Consider the following 26,851-nt stretch of genomic DNA (forward strand, 5'->3'; position numbering starts at 1 on the left):
GAAAAAGTCTCACTGGTTCATTGTCTCATTCAGGGTTTATTTAAATATTTTCTGCTGTGTTTTTACATCATGAAACTCGTGACTTTACATTCAAATATTTTCTTCATGTAAAATAAAGTAAAAATTAAAAATTGCCTCAAGTTTAAAATAACAAAAACATTTCCCACTTTATGTCCACTCTGATTGGTCAGTAATTGAGCATTTTTAAGCTTGTATGAGCTCTCTGCTATAAGCCCCACCCATCACACGGGCGTGGCTTTCACTCAAGTCCGTCCAGACTTTCAGCGTCACGGCGTTGCACAGAGCTGAGGGTTTTCAGGAGACATCGATTCTGTAGTTTTGACAGCAGAAGAAGAAAATCCTTTTTTTTTGTCACATGTATGAAACCAGAGCTTTCCTGCTGAGCTCTGCTTTTAAAAACCTTTAAATAACCAAAACCTGCAACTGAATGTTAGAAACACGAGGCTGAGCTGTGCTCTCTGTTTTAGTCTAATGATTCAAAACACGAGCAAAGACTCATCGGGTCAAACCGTCCTTCAACTCCCAGAATCAACGCTGACAGGATACACGGGGCAAGTGTTGACAATTTAAAAAAATAAAAACATAAACTTCACGTCCATGAAAACGAGGAGTTACTCTCCATATGAAGATCACACAGACGTCCGCCTTTTTTTCAGTAGAACCAAAAATGTAGTTTGGAGGCTTACTGCCACTTTATTAGGTACACCTAGAGCTGCTTTAATCCTTCACGACAGACATGACAAGGTTCTCATCCATGGTGACACGACATCATCACGACATCATCACTCAGCTGCTGCATCTGTGATGACACCCTCCCGCTCCTCCACATCTCAAAGCTGCTCTGTTAAACTGAGATCTGTGACTGTGGAGCCGCCTGAGTGAACTCGCTTTGTGACATCAGAGGACGGGCGTGGCCCTGATCACAGCAGCAGCAGCAGGCTGAGGTCTGACGCAGGCAGGATGGATTAACTCTGACCATCTGACACTCACAGAGCAGGAAACGTTTCTCCATCCTCTGCTGTCCAGGTTTCTGTGTGAGCTGTAGCCTCAGCTTCCTGTTCTTAACACAGGACTGCTCTTCTGCTGCTGCTGCACATTCACAGATGCTCTTCTGCAGAGCCCGGCTGTAACGAGTGACTTCCCGTTTCTTTCCTATCAGCTTGAAGCAGTCTGTGTATCGTCCTCTGACCTCAGCGAGTCATTTCCTCCCTGAGAGCTGCTCACTGGATGTTTCCTCTATGAGCTCTGTGTGAAACACTCAGACCAACTTTGAGTCTCTTACTCCTCCTTTCTCAGTCTGAACTTCAGCAGCTCGTCTGCATGCTTAAATGCTTTGAGCTGCTGCTCTGTGATTGGCTGATTAGATATTTACAGGAAGATGCACCTAATAAAGTGGCAGTGAGTGCATACTGTAGGTTTGAGAGGTTTAGATTTTTTCTTTTGCTCATTTCTAGCATATTCTTTTCCTCAGTGTTTTGCTGGAACCAAACTGGCCGTCACGCTAAATATGACATTAAAAAAAACAGAATTCTTCCTCTGAGCTGAAATCACAACATCGGATTATTTCACTCCTCCTGGTCCTCTAAGCTGCCTTCATCCGTCCATTCATCCAACCAGTTCCTTCAGCTGTCAGCTGATTGGTCCACAGCGCTCTCAGGTGGTTGGGTAGAGCAGCAGACATGCGAACATGTTGTCCTCTGACTCCGCCCAGTCTCCTCCCCTCAGTTCCAGCCTCACCTCCTGCCCCTCCCTCAGCAGCAGGAGGCTGACCCCGGTAGCCGGCCCCTCCTTCCTTACTTCCTGCCTCTGCAGAGGCACCCACGCTCCGCCCTTCTCCTCCTCCTCCCCCATGCTCCTTAGGACCACATGGGCGGGGCCTGGTCTCAGGTGCAAGGTGAGGACAAACAGGTAGATCCCATCCACTGGAACCGTGAAGGTACTGCCAGAGTAAAACTGACCCTGGGTCAAAGACGGCTCAAAAACAACAACGCCAGAGACGCTCTGAAGAGACCGAGCAACGAACAGCGGGGCGCGTTCTGATAGGCTGGCGGGGACGGGTTCACCTGGAGAGAAGAGGAGGGGACAATGGAAGAAGATGTAAAGAAAAAAACCAACAAACAAACAACTATTATCAATAAAACATTAAGACACTGTTGGGCAGCAGTGTGTTACCTGAAACCTCACCTGGTGACTCCCTCCTGCTGCGCCGCTTTCCTCCCCTCTCTGACTCCTCCCTCCGTCCTCCTTGCTTCTTCTTCTCTTTCTTCTTCAGCAGCTGCCACAGCTTATCCAGCTCCAGCGTGGCGTTGGATCTCGCCAGCACGTCGGCGTTGCTGAAGACGTTCTTGAACACCCCCAGGTGTTGCTCCAGCCCCTTTTTCAGCCAAGTCACCTCATTCATCACCGTGGCAGCCACACGTGAGGCGTTGGGGCAGGAGCACGTTTTCTCCTCCAGCTGGGATAGCCTGCGCTCCACCTCCTCCACCTTCCTCTCCAGGTTCCATAGGTCACCGCCATCCCCGGGATGGAAGAGCATCTGCTGCTCCCTAGCAGGAAGTCCGTCGCCGCCGCCCCTCCTTGGGTCACCGGGCAACCAGGAGGGAGGCTGGTCTGCAGATGGCACCTCCTCTCTGCCTCCTGAGAACAGACGAGTCAAAAATGAGTTGAAGCAAAAACAGGAAGCAGCTTCTTAAAAGTACATTTTATCTAACATCCAGCAGGGGGCAACCCTGACAGAATAGCTCATTCAAAATAAAAGCATCAGCTGCCTGCAGCTGTCCCTTCACAGTAAAGGCGTACCCGTCTGGCCCTGCTTCAGCATGATGATCGTATGCTCGTGTTCTCTCAGCTGCTCCTGCAGGTGCCTCAGGTCCTCCTTCAGAGCCTGGACGGAGATGAAGTCAGCCTCCTCCTCCTCCTCGTCCTCGTGGTCCTGCCTCTCCTTCTCCCTCAGGCTGATCATCTTCAAGAAGTCGATCACCTCGTCTCCCAGCAACATCTTCAGTACCCTGCTGTGTCGGCTGGCGTCTTGGAGGAGGATGTTGAAGGTGGTGTCCAGCACCTTTATCTTGGCGTCCTGCTGTCTGTCTGCGTGCTTCAGGCCAGAGACTGAGGCATTCAGGTGGGTCAGGCCGAGGTCCAGAGTCCTGATCCTGCTCTGCTCCTGCAGGAGGAGGATGGAGAGGAAACAGAAACACAGAAAGCAGCCTGTTTAGAAACGCTGTGTGGACCTGTCTCCGGATCGTTATCAGCTGAAAGTCGTGTCTGCTCTTATTTACAGTTTCATTGCTCGTACCCTGTGGAGGCCAAGTTGGAGCGCCTTTACCGCCGGCTCCCAGTCGCTGCTCGTACCCCAATGCCCTCCCCTGCTGTTGTCGTCCAGAGCTAATCTGTTCTCATTGGCCAGCTCGGTCACGTTGGCCAAGTCCCTCTGCAAGATAGCCACGGTCGCCTGCAGGCTCTCACAGTTGCATTCGATGCGCGAGTTGTTCTTGCAGGCGTTCGGGATCGTCCACAGGCAGTCCATGTCCTCCTCAACATCGTCCAGTCGTTTAACCTGCTGGCTCAGCTTCCCCGCCAGCTCGTTTACACGATTCAGCACCTTCACTTTGGCGTCCTCCACCTCCAGCCCCGTCTCCATGAACAGCACCTGGGTGCGCCGCGCCGTGTCGTTGATCTGCTTTTCCAGCTCCTTAACGTGCCGACTCAGCTGCTGGACGGCGCGCGATGTCACCGCCGCATCCTCCATCAGTGTGGTCACCTGCACGGGACACATTTCAGTTTCCTGTTTCAGTCCTGATTTTACTGTCAGAAAGCACACTCGTGCTGAACGTCAAGAACAAAGTCCTCATGTGTGCAGGCTCACCTTCACCGTGTTGTTGACCACCGTGTTGTCCAGCCGGTCGATGGCGTCCCACAGCTCTGAGGCGTCCGTGGGAGGCGGCAGCTGGTGTGGAGGGTTGGTGGGCGGATGGAGGTCGTCCTGATCCTGCTCATCCTCAGCCATCTGCCACTGGTCCAACTTCAGCTCTGTCAGCGTGGCGTTCATGGCCTGCAGGCTGACCTGAGATCAGCAACAGGAGTTATGAATAAATGTGTTTCATTGGCAACATATGAACAGACTGTACTTAAAAATGAGAGCTGCCCTGACTCTGGCTTCCTCTAACAGCCTGAGGGTCCCACCAACACCAGCTAATGTTAGATTATAATGACCTATGTCACCGATCGGACCAACCACACAATGACAGGGAGGAAACATCAGCAATGATCTCAGGGAGGCGACTGCAGCTGTGCATCAACCTCAGGAGAAAGATCACTCAGACACCTGACAGTCTTCTTTGAAGTCAGGCCGTGCAAAACCCAAGAGCTCATACTCAACTGGCCTCAACTAGCATGTGAAAAGCTTGGAAAGGTTGCAGGAGAAAGCCTCTTCTCTCTAAAAGAAACATGGCAGCAGAGCTTTGGTTAGCAAAGCTGCATCAGAATGAAGCGCGAGCGCTCTGAAACCTCATTTCCTAACAGTTCGTGGAAACATTTGTATCCTGCACAAAAAACATGCGATTCATGCAACATGCACACCAGCCTGTGCAATCTGCATAAGCCCGCCCCCATTTCCTCTATATAACACATTTTCCTCCAGGTGAAGCAAAGACAGCAGTGATGATGTCAAAGACAAGCTTGCATCTCTAAGGCAGGAAAACAACGAGCTTGTTCGTTGTGTCCAAGAGGAATCAAGAAAAGGCACAACCGTCCAGACTGCATCCATCACAGGAACGATGGTTCAAGATCAAAAAAATAAAATAATGGAGGCACCGCATGTCATCTCCTCTGACACTGTGGCTCAGTCGAAAAAGAAAGTTTGGACAAAAGTAAGAAAGAAAAGAAGAGGAAAACAGCTGGAGATGACAAACTCCAGATTCTCCAGCATCCAGGGACAGTGCCAAAATATTAGGCCGTCAGTGATGACACCCAGGGATAACAGAAGTCATTTTCTTTAAAAGAGAAGCTGGGATGAGGAATACTGGAATATGTTTAAATCAAAAGTTTCATGGAGCCTTCTAACGTTTTAGAGAACTGTAAATAATGACCAAAAGGATGAATTATTGATCGTGGCCATTTTAAAGATGTTTAAATTCCCAGCCAGGCCTCAGTTTGTCATAATGTCATCATTTCTTTTCATTTTACATCCTCCTGATTCATTATAAAGGTTTATATCGACATCACCATGAATCCTGTAAAGTGTTGGCCTCCCTCGTGCACTGACCTGCAGCGTCTTCTGCTGGCGTTTCAGCTTCACGTCGATGTCGGCCTTGAAGCTGGTGAGGTTGTAGTGCAGCATTACATGCTGCGAGTGCAGCCTCTTCTCCATCTCATTCTGCTGCGCCTCCACCTGCCTCTTGACCTCCCCGATGTTCTGAATCACTTCATCTAATCTGGCGTCCAACCGCTCCTCCACCCCATCATCACGCTCCTCCTGAAGAGTCATCTGATGCCCCGCCCCCAGCTGGCTGCTCTTCAGCTGGGCCACATCATGGGCCAGGTCACCTACCCTCTGGCTCAGGTGTTCCAGTGAGTGGTTAAAATGCTCCATGACCGGCTGCAGCTGGGACCACACCCGGTCCATCATGTAGGGGACAATAAGGGGAATAAGGGCACCGGGATATGGGAGAGGGGCGGCACTGAGGTCCTCTGGAAAAAATACAAATTATGTTTTCAATGTTTGGACATTTCAAAATTAAAGGAACCAAACGGTACAAAGGAAACTGCAGTTACACAGCTCAACGACTGTGTGGATTGTCCTGGAATAAGCTACTTGGTTATATTCGATCTGGAAGTAGATCTGTGTAGGAAAAAATGCAAAACCCCCCAAATATTTTAAATAAAAGGTAGAAAGAATCTAAATGATCATACAATGAGAGCAGGTCCTAACGTCCTGCCATACCTTTGTAACACCTTTGAGTCCACCTGTAATTAATGCAGGTGATCCACAGAGATCATCTCTGCACTCAAACCTGAATATACATCTTTATGCAGAGGACACTCTCATATGTGCCACCAGCTCGTCTCTCAATCCGCTTGATTTCTGTTTCTCATGAAATATGAAGTTTTTCTAAACTGACAAAGGGAGCAGCCCAGCACGCTGTTTATCAATGAGACACTTAACTTAGCCAAAGCTCTCATTCTTACACTGAACCTGGAGTTAAATATTCTGCGTATTCTGATTTCACGGGAGAGTTTTAAACTTTGCATTTATTTATTTCTGCCTTTACTCAGACCTTTGTTGACACGTGAACACGCTGTCTTTGTGTTACCTGCTGTGACTGCAGCCATTCCCCAACAACAGCCTTGAGAATTTGCATATTAATGACCAAGAAGCTGAGCTCGTTGTTAGTCAGTGTGCTGATGTTTCTCCCAGTGAGAAACTACGTCCAGATGAACAGAATCAACTTGTTGGGACATTTTATTCTTGATGAGCTCATGGTCACATGTGAGGATAGGAACACAGACTGGCCTGCAAACATCCAGCATGGCAGCGCACTCCTTCCTGCTGATATCCATCAACGTGGCTTCACATCTGTCTGCAAACTGCTCCAGTGTGAGCTGAAGGTCATCATTTGATGATGCCAACAAAACCACATCATCTGCAAAAAGCAGAGCTCCTGAAACCTCTGAACAGAAAAGTCTCCACCTCATAGCTGTGCCTAGAAATTCATCCCACTAGAAGTCAAGAACAGAACTGCTGGAACATTAAACTGGAACCTGTGTATCTACTCTGAAACTGTATAAACTGTGTTGTGTGCTCAGGTCTGTTTTAATGTCACTGGTTTAATAAATGATGCAATGGTAAAAATGTCCAGTTTCTATCTTCACTGGTTTAAAAGCTGATTCAAAAACACGAGAACAGTCATGACCACATGAGGAGTTGTGGGCTGCAGCAGAAGTTTTGACCTGTTGGCGGCACTAGAAGAACGCAGGAACCTGACAGTAGGATATCAGCCGCTGGGAAACTCTGGACTTCTGAACCAGATTTCTGAAATAAAAATAGAACCCCGAGGGGCTATTCGCCCACTGCTGACAAAAACACACTCCCCCCTGTGAACCATGGCTCTCTGGGGAGCTAGACTGGATTGTTGTGCTCTAAAATGGAACCAGCTGAGGCTCCAGTCTGGGTTAAAAACACAGCAGAGCTCCAAAGGGAAGCAAACACACCTCAGACTGCTGCTGGGAGGATTCAGAGGATAGTCGCCGAGCTTTACAGCGCCTTGGGATGGTTTGATGAAAAGTGAACATGCAGACCTCAGGGCGCTGCCGGTCCTTCGGCTGGTCGGAGGCACCTCGGGGCCAAGAGGATCTGATTGTGTTGTTATTGTTATTCCTGGAGTCTGAAATAAATCCAACTGTGCTTACACTTCCTGCTCAGCGATCCCGAGAGGCTCTGAAGGACAGAACAAGCTGAGCCAAAGCCAGCCACAAACTGCTGCTGCAAGCATGAAAGCTGTGTTTCAGCAGACGCACGTCACATTACGATCACCTCCACTGGGCGGAAACACGTATTTGGCTTATTCCGAGTTCAAATCCAGGCTGCATCTTTGGAAAGTTAGAAAAGTGCTCTTAATCTGAACCTGTTGATAGTCACCAGGTTTCCAGTAAAGCACTTAACAGTGGGGCTCAGGTTAGCACTACACATGCTACACAAAGTGAGTTTCACAGAGGAAAAGATGTTGGCCTTCAAACCAACGCTTCACTGGAAAAATGTCTTTAAAAAGGGCGAAATATGAATGTAACCCTGAACGAGTCCGAGTGGTGGATGCTAACAGATTAAAGGATTCGATTCCAGGGCCGGTTTTGTGTGGAAGACTTTTTCCAGTCTGAGTTATTGTTCTACAATGTTGGGAATTGGAACACTTTGAAAGCCCCCCAGAAACCTCATTTATTGGACAAACATTTAACCCTTTCATGCATGAATTATGACAACCTCAATCTGGATTCTTTTCTTAAGTATTTTTATTCATCTTTAGGCATGAAAATAGATTTCTTTACATGTCCACCAAGGTGAACAACACTGGCTGACCAGTGGGTGGCAGGGCATGGACACATCAGTGTCCAATGTAGTGGTTTATGTGCAAGTAAACCATCAACATGGACATAAATACAAGAAGACAGCCTTTGAATAGCTGTAGGCACCACTGTGTCTGAAAGGGTTAAATGCAACACTTTTGTTTTTGCTCCCATTTTTCACGAGCTGAGCTCAAAGATCTGAAACATTTTCTACAAACACAAAGACCCACGGCTCTCAGATATTGTTCACAAATCTGTCTAAATCTGTGTGAGTGAGCACTTCTCCTTTGCTGAGATAATCCCACCTCACAGGTGTGCCTCAGACTGCTCACACTAAAAGGCCACTCGGACATGTGCAGTTCGATCACACAGCACAACGCCACAGATGCCCCAACCTTTGAGGGATGTCAACCGGAGCAGCTGCCATGAAATGAACGTTCGTTTCTCTACCATGAGCCGTCTCCAAAGGTGTTTCAGAGAATTTGGCAGTACATCCAACCGGCCTCACAACCACAGACCACGTGTAACCAGCCCAGGACCTCCACTTCCAGCACGTTCACGTCCAGGATGGTCTGAGACCAGCCAACCGGACAGCTGCAGCAACAATCGGTTTGCACAAACTGTCAGAAACCGTCTCAGGGAAGCTCATCTGCATGCTCGTGTTCTCACCAAGGTCCCGACCCGACTGCAGTTCGTCGTCGTACAACGCGCACATTTCATGGCGTCTGGCACGTCCTGGTTTCACTGTTCAGGACGGATGGCAGACAGCGTATGGGCGGGCGGTTTGCTGATGTCAGCGTTGTGGACCGAGTGTGGTTCTGGTATGGGCAGGTGTCTGTTATGGACAACGAACACATTGCTGGCATTTTGAATCACAGAGATCGTGACACTGATGGTTGTGTCATTCAACCACAACCATTACTCATGTCGCAGCACGATAATGCACAGCCCATATTACAAGGATCTGTACACAATTCCTGGAAGCTGCAAACTTCCCAGTTCATGCATGGCCAGCAGACTCACCGGACACATCACCCATCAAGCATGTTTGGGGGGGGGGGTGGCTTACAGGTCTGGGTATGCTGGAAGCAAGGGTCCTCACATGTGAGGAATACAAGTGTGTGTGTGTGTGTGTGTGTGTGTGTGTGTGTGTGTGTGTGTGTGTGTGTGTGTGTGTGTGTGTGTGTGTGTGCGTGCGCTTGGCTTTGGAGATGCAGTCCAGACACAAAACCACCTGAAACACTCACTCTGATCATCATGACCCGTTTTCTTTAGCATATGGAGAGGTCAAAGGTCAGCTTACAGTGAGGTCACCTCAGGCTGCAGCTGCAGTCAGCAGAGAGGGAAAGAAATCACACGCTCCCGTGTCAGCTGCAGTGTTTCTATCTAATGATTGTCAGCGTGATTTACGGAGGCGAGCACAGGCGACTTCCTGTTTCGACAAAAGAGCGTGTGTTACACTGAAGTGCTTCATTTCTTCTTCTTAAGAAGGTGAGACGTCACTTTAAGTTTATTAAAAGGAAAGCTTAATATGGCATAAGAAATGAACCCAAAATTACACAAAATATTGTGGACTGAAATAAAACTTGTTTATCACTGGATGGTTTTATAAACATAAACTAAGGAGTCGCTGTCTGTGCTTTCTACACCAGCACAGGAGGCTAAAGCTAACAGCTCCGTCACAGAGATGATTTTATAGATCAGCTGTTATTTTTCTCTGGACTGGAGGTTCTGAAACACTCATAAATGTTCCTCTCAGGATGATGTAGCTGGCTGGTCACTGAGGTCAAAGGTCAGAGAAAACAGAACTGTGGGAAACTGAGAGCTGGCCAATCCCAAACAAGCTGGAAGTGGGGGTGTGATGTCATAGGTGTGCTGGTCGGGTGACTCACACACACACACTGATGTATATGTAACGGAGGAACAAGCGGATTTCCTTCGGCGGAAGTGTGTGTGGGTGTTTATCAGCAATGGAAGATGTGCTCACGTCTTTATTTAAATAAAAGAATCAGGAACGCCAAAATAAAAGCCCTGACTTCATCATGCAGGCAGGTTGCAGTTCCTCCAATGTCCACCGGAGGCTCCAGCAGTGGAAGAGTCCCCATTAGTCAGAACAGTTTCCCCTCATAAGTTTTTAAGTGTCACCTGTTTAAATTATATTAAGGTTCAAAGTTTGGAGGGGCGTGGCCTCCTTGACTGACAGGTGGATGGTGACACTGCTAGTCGTCTGCTCGGCTTCACCTCAGCTAATTAGAGTCCCTGAACTGGACCTCTGGGTCGTGATTGGCTGTTGGAACCTTCTCAGTACAGACAGAAACTCACCTGGCATTCGGTGTTCCTGCTGTGGGTGATCTGGATCAAGGTGGTGGGGGTGTCGGTCGTGGTTGTGAGTGTTCGTCGCCTGGTATGATGTATGATGGCGTTTGTGGGCGTGTCCTGGCCCCGGGGTGGGATGTGTGTCGTTGTCCTGGCTGCTTGGGTAGCTGGCATCATACAGCGTGCTGTCGGGCACTTGGTGGTCGTTCTGTTCGTGGTTCAGGTCTCCGCCCCGCTGCTGGGGCCGAGTATGAACAACTGAAACGTAAAAACAACAATCAGTGCGAGAAGCTGCAGAAAACGTTAAAAACTCAGACTGACGAATGTCTGAGATAATCGAGGTTAACCTAAAACACGCCCAGGAAAAGCAAACCTGGTGTGTATTCTTCTTTGGGAATACCGAACTGAAGGCAGACAGTGACGATACGAGCCTCACTGACCTGAACTAACACAGAGATGAACAGGAAGTCTTGCAGACCGGCTGTGAGAGAGACGGAGAGGCTGATGGGAAACAGGCTGATGTATTTGGGGATTTCTCCGCTGAGCTTCCGTCGTTTTTGTTTGAGCTCATTGTTGGAATCGCAGCGACAGCAGGAGCGCTGATCTCTGAGTCGGTGACCTGCAGGCCGGGTCGAAGGCATAAAATACATCAAAGCAGCTTCTGCGGCTGCAAAGGAAGACAGCGAGGAACACTGTCATCGTTTTCTCCTCTGAGGCTGCAGCACGTCTGAGGTCTTTGAGTTTAGTCCCATCTAAAAGTTTTGTTCATGAACATCTGACAACTCAGAAGAGTTAAAAACTTTTAATTCAGCAGGAACATCAGTTTGGCTGGATCAGATTCAGAGGAAGCCGGGGTGGATGGAAAGATGAAATATGTGACCAGTAAAACCTTTTTGGTAATTTTACGTTGCTAGGCTTATTTTGTGGGTCTGCAGGTGAATCTCTTTGTAATGGTTTGTCATTTTATTCTCTTTTCACATCCTGCTGTAGTCATTTTGCATCCCTTTGTGGCTGTTTGTCTGAAACCACAACAGTTTGTAGATCAGCCTTCCTGTGTGCTCTCTTTGCATCCATCTGGAGCGATTCGGTATCTCACAGTGGTAGTTTTTACTTCACTTCATTATGTTGTGTCTCGTTATCATCGTTATTCCTCTGTAGACTGTTCCTGGTCTTGCATTTCTTTCAGGTGCTTCCTTCAGGGAGCGCCACAGCAGGTCTGCCTCCAGCCCACCCCCAGGATCCCCCCCAGCATCCCTCTGTAATCATTTCACATCCCCTTGATGTAGTTGAGGATCTGTGCCTCTTTTGTATGATTTTAAAATAATTTTCCATTCTTTTGTGCCCATTTTGCATCCCTCTGGTTGCATATGTTTGGTTCTATACGATTTCTTTTTCATCCGTCTGACTGCTGTCATCCTGAATGAACTCGATTCAGTTCGGAGAGTTTCTCCTTCAATTTCTTGAACTCTCTGCCTGCATCACCTCATTCATGCATCTAACCAGGAAGGTCTGAAACTTTAGATTTATCTTCCTCAGCGATACTTTACCTCAGGTTGGCTGCAAACATTATCCTACTGGGAGCACTCATGTGTCTGCTTCCATATGATCTGCAGTGGACTAAAGAAACTAAAGAATAAGTACAGTAAGCGAATGTGAGTCGCTGTATTTGCGTCTTTGGACGGTTGAATAATTATTTTGGTCACTTTTAAGAAAAAACCCCAAAGATTTGTTTGTTTTAGCTTCTTAAGTGTGAACATTTGATACTTCTCTTTTCTCTGAATTTAATATTTTAGATATTTTTGGAGCTGAAGAAACTGATAACTGATGATTTAACCGATAGCTGCTGCTCTAAAACAAAACTGTAATCTCGTCTCATTTATCATTTTTAAGACCACTGAGAGGTGATTTAGGGATTCATGGCTCAATTTGTTGTTTTAAAGTCTTGATCTCTTCTCTCTTTAAAAAGCTGGACACACGTGCATTAGCTTCCACTGCAGAGGCTACTACCGCACAAAGAATTTCATGTGATGCAGTGCTTGCAAGTGTTATGAGTGGATGACTCACGCTTGTTGTATTTGAAGGTGTTCCTGTTATTGTGTCCCATCGTGTTAGTGATTTAATTTCATCGACCCCAGCTCGCAGGAAGTGGGTTCAATCGTAGGCGCGGTGGGAGCGGACTGTACCGTGTGGAGGTGTGTGAGGAACGGCCTTTTTGTTTGTCTTTCTTTGTTAAATCGAGCCCGTAAAGGCCAAAGGTCTATTTCAGTCCCGTGTTTTTCCAACAACATCGACTGTTTTGATTCTCAGGCTTCTCAGTGCCGCACACGCTATAAATACTTCATGTACTCTGCATGTATCCTGCAGTAATGAAATTTCACAGTGCGGCACCGAAGCTGAGAAAACTGTTGTTGTTACTTCCTGTTGAATCAAAAGCAGAACAAAGAGAATCAACCTGCTGCAGTTAGAAAACCGAAAAACAGCAGAACAACCAAAAACTTGCTCTCCTCGGTTCATTGACGTTCGTTTGAGTTTCTGCTGTTGCGCGCTCTTAAACTCCCTTTAACGTCTCTTTGTACTTATTTTGCATCCCTCTAGTCATTCAGTGTCCATTAGATGTTGTTGTTCATTCTTTTGTGGTAATTTCACATTCAGCCCTTTGATTATTTTGTTCGTCTTTAAAAATATCTATCATCATGGTAAATGGCCTGCATTTGTATAGCGCTTTTCTAGTCCATAGGACCCCAAAGCGCTTCACACTACATTCAGTCATTCACCCATTCACACACACATTCACACACTGGCGATAGCAAGCTACATTGTAGCCACAGCTGCCCTGGGGCGCACTGACAGAGGCGAGGCTGCCGGACACAGGCGCCACCGGGCCCTCTGACCACCACCAGTAGGCAAACATCATGCATTTCTCTGCGGTAAATTTGCCCTTTTATACACTCATGTTGTTATCCCTTTGTAATCATTGCTTTTGCTTTGGTTGTTTAAAGTCATTAAGTTGTTCTGCATCATTCAGTACTTATTTTGCATCCTTTTGTGGGGTTTTGTTTAATTTTGGTCATTTTTGCACACCCTTGTAGTCAAATTTTTACTTTTCGTGCATGCTTGTGGTCTTATTCCATCAGTTCATGGTCACTCTACATGTCTTAGTACTTATTTTGCATCCCACTGTAGTCATTTAGGGTGTATTTGATATTCTTTGGCATCTGTTTGTGATGGTCTTAGGTCACTGCAGCCAATGTCGTGTGAAATGTGTCCTGCATCAGGATCACCTCTGCCCACCTGTCCTGCACAATGCTCGGTCTTTTTGCACAACCAACTGTCATTGTTGCACTTTTCTACTGTCTGGTGTTGCCCTGTTTTTGTTCTCCTTCACTGTGCACATGGTTGCAATGATGATAAAGCCACTTGACTTGACTTGCACTCTTCTCCTCTCCATCAGCTCACTCCAACTTGAATCTTCTCATCAGGCCAGTGTGACCTTTGACCTCTGAACAGTGTGTCTGTGGTTCCCAGATGACTCACTCTTTGTTTATATGTTGCGAATGTGGGAGTAGGGGGTGGGGTGGGAGGTGACCTTGGTACTGGCGCACCCACGCCCTCTTCTCCAGGGGAGAGGAGGGAACTTGACCTTTTGTCAATGTGAGTGCGGTGGTTAAGCGCGGTGCTTCCTCACTTTGTTAGAACAGTAATGAGTCAGAGCGCGGCGTTAACGCAGAGAGTGAAGGTGAAACTCAAGAGCCAACCAATTTATTCTGAGCAAACACGAAGTCGAAAACCACCGCAAACAGAGACCAGCAGGTCAGCCAGAGATCGCCGTAACCAGTTTTCCCCGGTGTGACCGCAGCAGCACCTCCTGCAGCTGGAGGCGGCTCCTCTAGCTGCGTTTTCTCAGCTTATTCTTCCTCCAGGTTTCTGAGGTCATCCTCACTGCAGACCCCTCCTCCACCCTTTAATGACCAGATCTTTTCACTTGTTGTTCTTAATGAGTACATATCATTATTATTCCCTCTACCTGATCTTTTCTTTACACTTATTCATATTTATTCATTTTACTTTGCTTTTAATAATATGTTTATATTTCTGTGTATCTTTGTGTGATTTTCAATGATTTATGACTGGAGACTCATTTGGGTCATTTCCTGTTGTTTATAAATCTGTCATGTGACTGACGTAGCTTTGCATGATTCACAGTCCAGAGTAATCCTTCTTTCTCAGGTCCATGCATCATCAGTGCATCCTGTGTTTGAAACAAGCTGTTTAGCTCTTCTCTCTTTTTCTGATTGGTCATTTTTAGGAAGCCTGCTGAGGGGCAGTACTTGTAAGCTTTAAAAAGAGTTACTACAAACAGATCTGATAGAAAGCTGAGTTCTGGGTCTCGACTGTAAGTGGAAAAGTCTCAAATCGATCACCCTGAGGTGGAGTCTGATTGTTGACTCCATCGATGACCACTTCCTGTTCGTTATGACCAACGCACTGATTGGCTCGCTGTGGTTCTACAGTCTGAGACGTGAGTTACCTGAAGAGTCAAAAATGTTTCATTTCCAAGAGCGTACCTGGAGCCTTGACCTCTGATGTGCCTGCTTCAGATCGTCCAATCAGAGTCGAGCTTTCAGAATCCTGCCGAGGGCCTGAGACTGTTGGAGAAGAAACAAGCTGTAAAACTGCAGTTTAAACTAACAAAGACAGAGAGTCAGCTCAGAGACGGTCAATACAAATGATTGTATCCTGGAGGCAGCGGTCCGAGCTGAGACGCCCGCTCCTCCTCCTCTTCCCATAAACTCAGATTAAATCAGAGCTGACGTCCGAGCACAACGAGGGCTCAGAGCAGCAATAATAACAATAATAATAATAAACTGAGGCAGAGAATGAACGACTTTAATGTTTCTCTTCATGACCTCCTGATTTGAGACTCAGTGATGGATTCATGAACTTGTGGCTTTGACTTTGTGCCTCAGATGCTGGAAACAGAAAAACGCAGGCAGCAGCCGTCTCTGTTTTAGCCGGCTACGATCATGCAATAATGTGGCCTGTTTGTGGGGGAGCTGGGAGCTTTGAGAGACGACCGCTGATAAACTTTGAGCGTCACACAAACAGAAGCGAAGAGCAGAGGACGTCCTCCCGCAGATAAACACGGCTGTTCCCACCCGCCGAGAAAATCTGGAACACATTAAGTTCCCGAGCGATACTAAAGCCCGCCTGTTCTTGGAAAAGTAAAAATAGACTCCAGCGGAGGGAAACCAGAACCAGGCGTCCATTCAGAGCAACTCTTAATATGCTCCATCCTCATCTCCTCTATTAAAACGAGTAGTTTATGAATAACCGCGGCTGCTTTCAGGCTCACTGTGGCCGTCGGGATCAAACTCACTAAACATAAATATTAATAAATATGTTTACATCATAAATACAAAAGGATTTCTACCATTGAAAGGACAATAATATAAATAAAACACATTTTCATACATTATTCCCTGAATATGTTATTCAGGCTGTTTCTGTTCACTTGTTTCTGACTTTGGAACCACATTAAAGTGCAGTGGATAAATGTAATCAGGCTGCTTTTAACCCAAACAAACCAGAGCAGATTTTAGCCAGCGAGTGCAGACCCGGCGCCACCTAAAGGCCAAAACAGGAAGGGCACCAAACATGACAGGAACGCTTAAGGTGGACTTTTAATGGATAACTCTCTGATGTCAGTCTGAGCGTTTGTGCTACAACCTGCGCAACACTGAAGTCTGCTTCACAAAAACATCCTTAACGCGGACTCGAGTGACGGTGATGCTGCTGACTCACCTGTGTCCTCGCAGTTGTGTCCTCCGTGTCCCGGACAGCAGCGCCACAGCAGAGCGGTTACGATCTTCTGCTGCTGCCTGTAAATCGGCCGTGTGGACAGCTTGTACCTGCACACGAACACACACACAAACACACCGTGGTTACCGCTGCTCGGCCTCTATAGAAGCCATCACCTTCAGCAAAGACGTCACGTCTGTGGGCGGGTTGACTCCCAAAGTTTAAGGTTTATTCTGACTCTGAACTTTCAGATTCAGGATTTTGACACAGGAAAACATGAGAAATATGAAACATCAAGCTGGACCCAGGTCAGTGAAGGGATAAAACATGCTTTCTACTGTCTACTAAAGTTACACTGAAAACACACATCAAAGTAGTTTGAAGATGATGATTAGTGACAGGAGGCTTTTAGATCTGATGCCACTGTCACCAAGCACTTTGGTGACAGAAGGAAGACAGGATACAGACATGCTGTGAAAGAGAGACAGAGACTAATAACGAGACAGAATAAATGCATGAACGAGTTTTTCAGCGTCACTCTGAGACAGGATATTTCTAATTTTAGAGATGTTGCACAAATGGAAGAAAGCAGTCTTACATATTTGTTTAATATGTGCATTGAAGGACATGTCCTGGTCAAAAATGACTCCAAGGTTCCTCACAGCGTTACTGGAGGCCAAGGTAATGCCATCCAGAGTAAGAATCTGCTTAGATACCATATTTCTAAGCTTTTCAGGGCCGAGTACAATAACCTCAGTTTGATCTGAATTAAGAAGCAGAAAGTTAGCGGCCATCCAGGTCTTTATGTCTTTAAGACATTCCTGCAGTTTAACTCATTGGTGTGTGTTATCTGGCTTCATGGACAGATAGAGCTGGGTGTCATCTGCATAGCAGTGTAAATGTATGCTATGTCTTCTAATGATGCTGCCTAAGGGAAGCATGTATAATGTAAACAGAATTGGTCCTAGCACTGAACCCTGTGGAACTCCATAATTAACCTCAGTGTGTGAAGAGGACTCGCCATTTACATGCACAAACTGGAGTCTGTTAGATAGATATATATCATATCTACATATTAAACAGATTTGGAAGTTACTGAGCAAAGATCAACGCATTTTACACTCACGGTGTTATAGAAACCTCACGATCCCCAATGAGAAAAACTAAAATGATCAACGAATGAGTCACAGTCTTCTTCAGCTGAAGCCATGAACCAAAGACACTCACATGGTCAGGTGACAGTCGGGCGTCCCGCTCGGACATGGACTCTGGGACTTGATGGTGTACTTCTCTGTTCCACACATAACTGCCATCGTTTGCACATGGTTATGCACGAACGGACACCAGTTCCTACACACACACACACACACACACACACACACACACACACACACACACACACACACACACACACACACACACACACACACACACAGAGTCAGGATGTAGTGTGATATGTCCACAGTTTTCCTGCTAAGAAAAAATGTTAGTGCTCCTTTAAGAACAAGAAGAAAGATCACATATTTGTGTGTAACTCGGTCTAACTGCCTCTGCTGTATGTGCACAGACGTGTAGTCGGCTCCTCTTAAAGGCCGGTTGTGAGCCAGGAAAACCCCAGATGTCCACAGCGTTACAGGAAGATGGAAACACACACACAGTTTGTTGTTCTGTATTCCTGTTTGGGGTCAGAGGTCAAAGACTGTGCCCTCTTCTCAGTGGCCACCAACACTCAGCTTCAAGGAAAAGCCCTCTTCCACTCTCTGAAGAGTAATCAACCATGAAAACCACAGAATAAGAATAAAAACGTGAGCCGAGTCCAAAAATGCAGATTTAGTTTATGTTTTTGTTGTGAGACAACGGCGAATGAAATAGTAACACCAGAATAACTAAAAACTATGTTTTTAGTTATTATGTTAATTTGGCATCCCTTTATGAATATTTTTGCTCCAAGACATTTTTCATGGTTTTTAATTTAGCATCATTTTTTAAATGCTTCTTGTTCCTTTGCAGTTTCCTCGTTTTATCCTGATACCTCTGTAATTATTTTGCATCCCTTTTCTAAATGTCCTCTCTCTTTTCGGTTGTTCTGATGTGGTTTTCATCTCTTTGGGATCTGATCACTAAAGTTTTGATTCTTTTTTTGTTTTTGTGAAAAGACACAAGGCTCGTCTTTGGGTTTGTTTTAATCCCTGATCCCACCTGATGAAGACCCTGGAGCGGCTGGTCCTGGCTCAGCTTCGGCGCCTGGTGAGCTCATCACTGGACCCACTTTAGTTTGCCTACCATTGGCATTGGAGCGGATGATGCCGTCATTCACCTCCTACATCGTTCCCTCTCTCACCTGGAGACCGCTGGAAGCACTGTGAGAATCATGTTCTTTGATTTCTCCAGTGCCTTCAACACTATTCTTCCCTCGGTCCTGAAGGACAAGCTGGAGAACTCAGGAGTGGACCATCATAGAGATGGACCGATCCGATATTACGTATCGGTATCGGTCCGATACTGACCTAAATTACTGGATCGGATATCGGAGAAAAATAAAAAATGTAATCCGATCCATTAAATATCACGAAAGCACCTCACAAAACTTGCAACACCCCGTAACTCACCTCAGAACGTTAGCACGTCGGAGCAGTATGCATCACGTGATAGAGCGGCTGTGGCATGCGGGACCTGTCGGTGGTCTGGATAGCATGTGGAGCTTCGCTAGCAACCCGGCATTTCATCTCCGACAAAGTTATCCCGAGAGAAGTAAAGCAAGTGTGTAAGTCCATCTCTGAATGTTTGTAAAGCATTCCTGCGTTAAGCTTACCAAACGATATATGGAGCGACTGCCTCTCCTGCTGCTACTTCAATCATGAAACTGCTTAATGATCAGCTGATCGGCTTTTCTGTCGCGAGTCCGTCTCTCTTGTTTGTTTTTGGCCCACTTTGCACCAGAAAGAGGAAACCAGCGGCTGAACAACAGCAGCACGTTTAAGCTTGATCAGCTGTTGTTAGAATTTATTTAATATTAATTTCTACTCGAGGATCTTTTTCTACGTAGCTGACGCTGGTAACTGTGCAGGGGCGGATCTAGCAAAGTTTAGCCAGGGGGGCCGATAGGGCATTAACAGGGAAAAGGGGGCACAAAGACATACTTTTCTTTCTTATTCTCATTTAAAATGTCTAGCTTTTAATAAATAATTATCTGACACCCAAAGTTTTAATTTGATGCAAAATGAATAGAAGTCAATTACTGTATATAGTAACTATTAAGTCTAATATATATACCCTAGTAAGCTATAGTACTTTTTCCTTTGGGAAGGTACTATCTGTGCAGTCTGCAATTTTGTTGAAGAAAGATGTTGAATCTATTTAATATTTCTTGAAAAATTATTGATTTCTGTGCATTTTTTTTCACACTGCATCAAATTAAGGTTGATTACGTCGATTAAGCATCATGAGGTGGAGCGTGAGGGGTGGTTCCCTATTTTTTATTTATTTATTTTTGTTGTTGCTGGGAGTTGGAACCCTATTAGTTAGGTTGCTTAATATTTACGCTAAGTACTCTTTAAAATACCAGAATAGGGAGGATGGTGTAGGTCTAAGTTTATTAGATTGATCAGTATTGCTGAACTATGAAATTTTTTTTTTTTGCATATAGGTATAACAGAATAGCTTTAGTGTAGTTGTTGTTTTAAACTTGAGTATGAACTTATACAAAATGCAGCAAGATATTTAAAAAAAAACAGTTTTGTTGATTAAAAAACACTATATCGGATTCATATCGGTATCGGCAGATATCCAAATTTATGATATCGGAATCGGACATAAAAAAGTGGTATCGTGCCATCTCTAGACCATCACCTCACTACATGGATTCTGGACTACCTCACCGACCAACCACAGTATGTGAGGACTCAGGGCTGTGTGTCGGACAGGGTCGTCTGCAGTACGGGGGCCCCACAGGGAACGGTTCTGGCTCCGTCCCTCTTCACCATCTACACTGCAGACGTCTCCCACAACTCCACCCAGTGCTTCCTGCAGAAGTTCTCTGATGACTCTGCAATAGTCGGCCTCATCACTGATGGGGACGACAAGGATACAGAGGACTGACTCAAGGCTTTGTGGACTGGTGCCAGCTGAACTACCTCCAGATCAACGCCAGTAAAACCAAGGAGCTGGTGGTAGACTTCCACAGGCACAAACATCCTCCACTGCAACCACTGAACATCCAGGGTATGGACATTGAGGCTGTGGACAGCTACAGGTACCTTGGTGTTCATCTGAACAACAGACTGGACTGGACTCATAACTCAGACGCCCTCTACAGGAAAGGGCAGAGCAGGCTGTACCTGCTGCGGAGACTCAGGTCGTTTGGAGTGAAGGGCCCACTCCTGAAGACCTTCTATGACTCTGTGGTGGCCTCAGCCTTCCTTTACTCTGTGGTCTGCTGCGGCGGCAGCATCTCTGCCGGGGACAGGAAGAGACTGAACAGGCTGATCCGCAGGGCCAGCTCTGTTCTGCCCTCTGGACCCAGTGGAGGTGGTGAGTGACAGGAGAATGGTGGCTAAGCTGTCATCCCTGTTGGACAACATCTCCCACCCCATGCAGCAGACTGTGACAGCACTGAGCAGCTCCTTCAGTGGCTGCAGCACCCACAGTGTGGGACGGAGAGATTTCACAGGTCTTTCCTTCCCACTGCTGTCAGACTCCACAACATGGTCTCTGTAGATGACCACACATGTGCAGACAGACACACACAAACAAACTGTCTCCCTGATCTGCAATATTACCAAGTGCAGTCTAAGGAGCTTGGAAAGAAAAGTGTCTGGACTTCTTTAAGTTGCTTGAAGACGTTTCACCTCTCATCCGAGAAGCTTCTTCAGTTCTAAGGGCGATCGTGGCTCAAGAGTTGGGAGTTCACCTTGTAATCGGAAGGTTGCCGGTTCGAGCCCCGGCTTGGACAGTCTCGGTCGTTGTGTCCTTGGGCAAGACACTTCACCCGTTGCCTACTGGTGGTGGTCAGAGGGCCCGGTGGCGCCAGTGTCCGGCAGCCTCGCCTCTGTCAGTGCGCCCCAGGGTGGCTGTGGCTACAATGTAGCTTGCCATCACCAGTGTGTGAATGTGTGCGTGAATGGGTGGATGACTGGATGTGTAAAGCGCTTTGGGGTCCTTAGGGACTAGTAAAGCGCTATATAAATACAGGCCATTTACCATAAGGTCAAATGGTGGAGAGTCCCAGATTTAAACCCTGTGGGAGTTTCCCCCCTCAAGAGGGACAAAGGACCCCCTAATGCTCCTCTACCTAATCACATGAGCCAAGGTGTGAAACTGGGTGTGGGTCCCAATCAACCAGAGTTTTGGGTGAGTTCATTGTGAAACCTGGCCCCACCCTATCATGTGATTTCCTGAGGTCAGACGGCCCAGGATGTGACTGAGAAAAGATCTCAAAACTAGATTATAGATTACAGACGGTGTCGTAAACCACCGCCTCTGTTCAAAGATGGTCGCTCACAGTGGACATAAATGGCTTCTTTTACTCCTCTTTCAAACCGTCTGTCCTCTCTGTCCAAAATGTGAACATTGGCATCCTAAAGGACAAAGGTCAATCTTTCGAGGATGCCAATGTTCACATTTTGGACAGAGAGGTTAATTACATGAGTTCTGTTTCCACTGTTTTCCGTAATTTCTTTATGTCCTATCAGCAAACACCACATATTTTAAAGTATCACTGGCTGTACAAATATCATTTATATAAAGTAAAAATAACTTAGGTCCCAAAACAGATCCTTGCAGAACTCCGGAAGTTACTTTTCTAAGTTTAGATTTCATGTTATTAATACTCACATATTGGAACCTATTATTCAAGTAACTATTTAACCAAAATTGTGCAACACCTCTTTACCTTTCACACTTCTGTAAAAGTAACGAATGATCTATCGTATCGAAGGCTTTACGTAAATCAATGAACACCTATTCCGAACTGTTTTTCGTCCACAGCCGTTGCAATATTTTCAATAAATTCCATCACAGCCAGAGATGTTGAACGGTTTCTTCTGAAGCCATACTGATGATCATTCAATAAATCATATTTATCAATAAAGGAATCTAGTTTGTTTGCAAATAGTTTTTCAAGAATCTTCAAAAACTGAGGCAGTAAAGATACCAATCTGTTTATCACCAGTTTTATATAATGGGATCCCTTTGGTGATTCATCATTCATTCTGGTAATTTATTTCTCATCATTAGACCTGTGGTTAACTTTGGGCCATATTCCATCTCTTTGCACAAACTTTGTCGTTATTTTCTACTATTTCGTTTTCTATTAGCCTTTTCCCTCATTTTGCATCCCGTTTCATGTCTTGCGCATCTCTTTTTTAACAAATGCTCCCATTTCCAGTTACCTGGTGTCTCTTTGTGATCATGTTACACCTTCATAGTATTTTTTTTCCTGTCATTTGGTTTTTATTTTCCATCCTCTTGAGATTTTGTCTCTACTTGTGATCATTTTCCATCTTTCAAGTTATTTTGTGTCTCCATGCAGTTATTAATAATTATTGTTGCATTATTAATAACAGCATTTTGTAATAGTTTTACTCGTTCCTGGCTGTCATCTTATCAGCTTATTAAGCTGTTTGGGTTTTTTTGTCGGCAACAGATGTTACAGTGTGTTTTTGAACTTTTAAGAGGAGCACTGACATGTTCAGTGTGAGTCAGCCTGAAGAGATTTGAGCTTTTCCAACACAAACATCCAGTCAGTGGGTTTAATTTCACTCTGTCAGTCATTTTCTAAGGAGGAGGTGTCACTGTGTTTTAAACATCGTGGACCAAACATCCTCAAATCTGCTCGGCGTCACAGCTCGGCGTCACAGCTGTGGTCTGTCAAACCGCCGCGTTTAGCTGTGTGCGCATTTGTTTTGGTGAGCGTACAAGATCAAGATCTTAGCGTTTCCGAGGAAGAGTCATCCCGAGAGACACGGAGGAAAACAAGCCGAGGCCGCTGAGGTTCCTGCTGCAGGCCGAGAGTTCAGGTTCATATCTGAAGGCTGTTTGTGAAAGAGCCTCGATCTGAATAACGAGGCTGCAGGAGGTCAGGACGGATATGTCATAACGCCACACAGAGCTCACTCTCAGCAACGTGAAGTTTGGAAGATGCGAAAGCTTCATCCTGCTGAGATCAGGAGGGTCTGCAGTCAGTTTAATGAAAATGTGGCTGCAGACGGTGCTGGATGAACCGGCGGTGCTCTCCTGAGACTTTGTGCACACTTTAAATAAGCACGATGAATATTAAATTATGCTTTGCACCCATCAGCATGTGCAGCTCAGACATGTGACCGTGGTGGAAGATACAAGCCTGATCTCATCATCTTCAGCCCTTAAACACTTTAAACTTCTCATCCTGCACCATTATTTTTATACCAGATTGACACACCTGCATGATCATCGATTACAGCGCTGACGATGAGGAGGACATGTTATCTGAACGCTGATGACAGTCACCTGGAGGCATGCGCACATAAAGCACACAAAGAGAAAGAATTAAAATATCTGAGCGCGCTCAGTCCATTTTCTCCCGCAGACACATAATTTCAAAATTCTATAACAAGAGGACAGCCGAAAAGCACAGCATGCATCTACACACAGCACTGTGCAACAGTCTTCCCATGTAAACACATGGAGCAGTTTAGCTTGGAAGTAAATATTTGATATGACCAAGATTCAAAAAACATCTCTCAGGTGTGAGGACTGGACTGAAAATGGGTGAAAAAGCAGCCAATGTCCAAAGAAGAACTTTGGAAGAGCTTCAGGAAGCCGGAGAACTGAGACGGGAAGGAAGTCCGAGTTCTTGGAAGTAAACTGTCAAGAAATGAGAGCCAGCTCAAGACTTTTGCACAGTGTAGTATCTTGTTCAAATAACGACAAAGGGTTAAAGAAAAAGAAGAAAAAACAGAGAGCTCACTTTGTTAAGAGAAAATATAAATAAAAAAACTGAATAAAATACAATAAAGTGTTTATTTCAAGGTCTGAATGTTCCTGCAGCACGTCTGCAGTTTCGAGCTGATCTTTTTTAAAGGACCTGAAAACGTCGGCAGCCTCGACATGAAGGAATCAAAAACTATCCGTTCACCTTTGACCTCTGATGAAAATGTACACAGTCAGCCGCCCTCCGACTCCGTGAGGAAAGGAGCTGTTATCGTTACAGCACAAAGAGCTCCGCCTGTGTGATTAAAGCAGCGTTGTGGTGATGGGGGCTGATGGGGGCACTTAAAGAGCTAATAGAGGGTTGTTTTGCTGAGAGCCCGGGGGATCGTTTTATCTGGGAATCTGTACGATGGATGTGGGTCGGAATAATGACTGAGGCCTCTGAGCATACTCCAAAAACAAAAAAAAGTCACCCTTTTGGAGATTTAATCCTCTTATTTAGTCTGTCAGTCTCAGCTCCAACAAACACGTTCCACATCTCAGCGTCCACTCCACTTAAGACATCATGAAATGTGACTGAAGGAAAAACAAACACTGTAAGATAATCCTCACTGTCAGAGAGTCCTCCCTTATATAACTGTTGTCTTTTAGAAAATACTCTAAAAGTGAACGCAAAGGCATTTCAAACGAGACACAAAACTACCAACAGGGGGATGCTAAATGGCCCCAAGAAAGTTGTAAAATCACTGAAAAGCTGCTTAAATGTGCACACAAGAAAGAAAATCTACAAATTCAAAAACAAACCAAGTAAAATAATGATAAAATGTCACAGTTACTCCAAAAGGACCTGGAAGTACAGCCAAATGTGTAAAATGAAGAAGGGGAGACAAAATGAGCATAAAAGAGGAAAAATGTCAAGTTAACAAAAAGTCAAGCAGACATGAAGTAACATCGCAACAGAAGAAATGAATGAATGTCAAAGAGGTGATTCAAAATAATTAAACTGAACCCATAAAATGACCTTAAATACAAGTGCTGCAAAAGGATCAAGTGAATCTATAAAATGGCCTCAAAGAGACGCCAAACCAAACGGGACACAAAATGTTCACAAAATGGGAAGAAAACAAACAAACAACAAAATCAGGACAGGGAGGCATAAATAAGAAAACTACCACACATCAGATGGATGCAAAGACACCAGATTCACAAGCAAAGTAAAAGAGGGATGCAAAATGATGACAAAGCCATTAGAAACCAAAGTGCTGACATGCAGAATTAGACAGGAGATGTTTACTCAAGTCCAAAGATACGAGAGATTAATGTGTTCACAGACCCCGTCTCATATCTGAACTACACTTTGTTGGTGGGACTCTGAATAAAGGACTTCTTTCACCATCAGCTGGAGCACAGGCTTTAAGGGGACATGAATCATGCATGTGTTTGCAGCCTGTTAAAATTATGCTGGCATGACAGAGTCAACAGGGCAAAGCTGTTTCTCAACTTTACACCTATCACAAAGAGCCGATGAAGAGGAGGCCCTGCACGTGAAGAAGATGCAGATCAGCGTGTGAGGTCCAGAGCGGTGAGCGTGTCTGAACATGCCGACAAAACAAACTGCAGAACAGCCACAAAGTCAAAGACAAAGAGCTTCTCCTTGCAAACTTAGCGTGCTCACTGTGAGTCCACAGCCCTAACCAAAGATTATCTTAAGCTTCATCTGAATCAGAGGACGCCTCTTCCAAAGTCACAGCCTTCAGTGCCACAGCCGCTCTCATTGTTCCTGATGTTCCACAGGAAGCAAGAGCAGGAAATGTTATCCCAACCAGACGTCTTATTTCTGAGCACATCGACACAAACGCTGATTCAAGCCTCGCGCTAACGTGTTGTGACCCAACACCAAAGAGAGGTGGATTTATTCTACCCTAGAACGGGATGCAAAATTACCACACAAACTCAAAATAAACAAAATGATATGTTACAAAAACAACAGGGGATGCAAAATGAGCACAAAGTGGTGCAACTCACAAATAAGGGGGTTGCAAAATAAAGATTAAACCATGAAGCAGTAGAAATGAACAGATGTTCCAGAACTATGAAAACAAAAAGCAGAAATGCCAAATAAATAATAGGATCCAAAATAATCAAAAAAAAAACTTCACAGCAACAAAAAGTTTCACTGAAACAAAAAAAAACATTTTTTCTATGAAATTATTTTTCTTTTGCAGAGTGAGGAGGCAGTGGTTTGTGGACTCACCCGGATCGGGCCGGATTGCTCCCCGTCTCTCCCAGTGGGCTGGTCTCGGTCGTCCTGGGGTGAAGGGGGAGCACTCCTCCTCCTCCTCCTCCTCCTCCTCCTCCCAGCTCCCCTTCCTCCTCCTCCACCTCGGGGTCTCGTGCTCTCACCTCGCAGTGAGCGCTCACCAATAATCCCAGCACCAGCACCAGTTCTCCCACTGCCGTCATGTCTGCATCTGTGTGGCTCACGCGCCAGCCGGTTTTAAACAGCTGGAGGAGAGAGAAGGAGGAGGGGAGGGAGGAGGTCACGCCTCCTGTTTCCTCTGCAGGAGGAAAGGGTTTAGTCACGTTTCCCCTCCTCCTCCGACCGGCTCCAGCTCTGTGTTTATAACGGATCAATAAATGTGATCGACACTCTTTCATGCAGAGACATTTTCAGTTCATTTAATGTTTTCTGAACATTTTTTTGCCCTTTTCTTTTTGTGAGTGAAAAGCTTTCTGCATTTGTAGCATT

General features: G+C 45.7%; 1 protein-coding gene across 2 annotated transcripts; it reads right to left on the minus strand.

Annotated features, from left to right (window-relative positions):
* Nucleotides 1-40: 40 nt before the first annotated feature.
* mmrn2a (multimerin 2a) lies at nt 41-26,580 on the minus strand. Of its 2 annotated transcripts, none has more exons than XM_080869651.1 (11): nt 26,357-26,580; nt 17,422-17,544; nt 16,198-16,304; nt 14,961-15,041; nt 10,402-10,653; nt 5,285-5,709; nt 3,887-4,084; nt 3,317-3,781; nt 2,821-3,184; nt 2,206-2,658; nt 41-2,084 (listed from the first exon to the last, which is right to left on the minus strand). In XM_080869651.1, exons 1-11 carry the CDS (start codon nt 26,563-26,565, stop codon nt 1,675-1,677), a joined length of 3,087 nt encoding a protein of 1,028 aa, XP_080725777.1. In that variant the 5' UTR covers nt 26,566-26,580; the 3' UTR covers nt 41-1,674. The 2 variants fall into 2 exon arrangements, with proteins under 2 accessions (XP_080725777.1, XP_080725776.1); XM_080869650.1 differs by having other exon boundaries at nt 2,194-2,658.
* Between the last annotated feature and the right edge of the window lie 271 nt (nt 26,581-26,851).

This window comes from Rhamphochromis sp. 'chilingali' (genome assembly GCF_963969265.1).
Source record: "Rhamphochromis sp. 'chilingali' genome assembly, chromosome: 20".
Lineage (NCBI taxonomy): Eukaryota > Metazoa > Chordata > Actinopteri > Cichliformes > Cichlidae > Rhamphochromis > Rhamphochromis sp. 'chilingali'.

Excerpts from the sequence above, each read along its gene's own strand:
- mmrn2a (XM_080869650.1), bottom strand. The coding sequence starts at position 26,565 with ATGACGGCAGTGGGAGAACTGGTGCTGGTGCTGGGATTATTGGTGAGC. Across the intron at positions 2,659-2,820 it reads GCTGAAGCAGGGCCAGACGG|GAGGCAGAGAGGAGGTGCCA; the intron begins GTACGCCTTTAC and ends GTCTGTTCTCAG. Across the intron at positions 2,085-2,193 it reads GTCACCAGGTGAGGTTTCAG|GTGAACCCGTCCCCGCCAGC; the intron begins GTAACACACTGC and ends TCTTCTCTCCAG.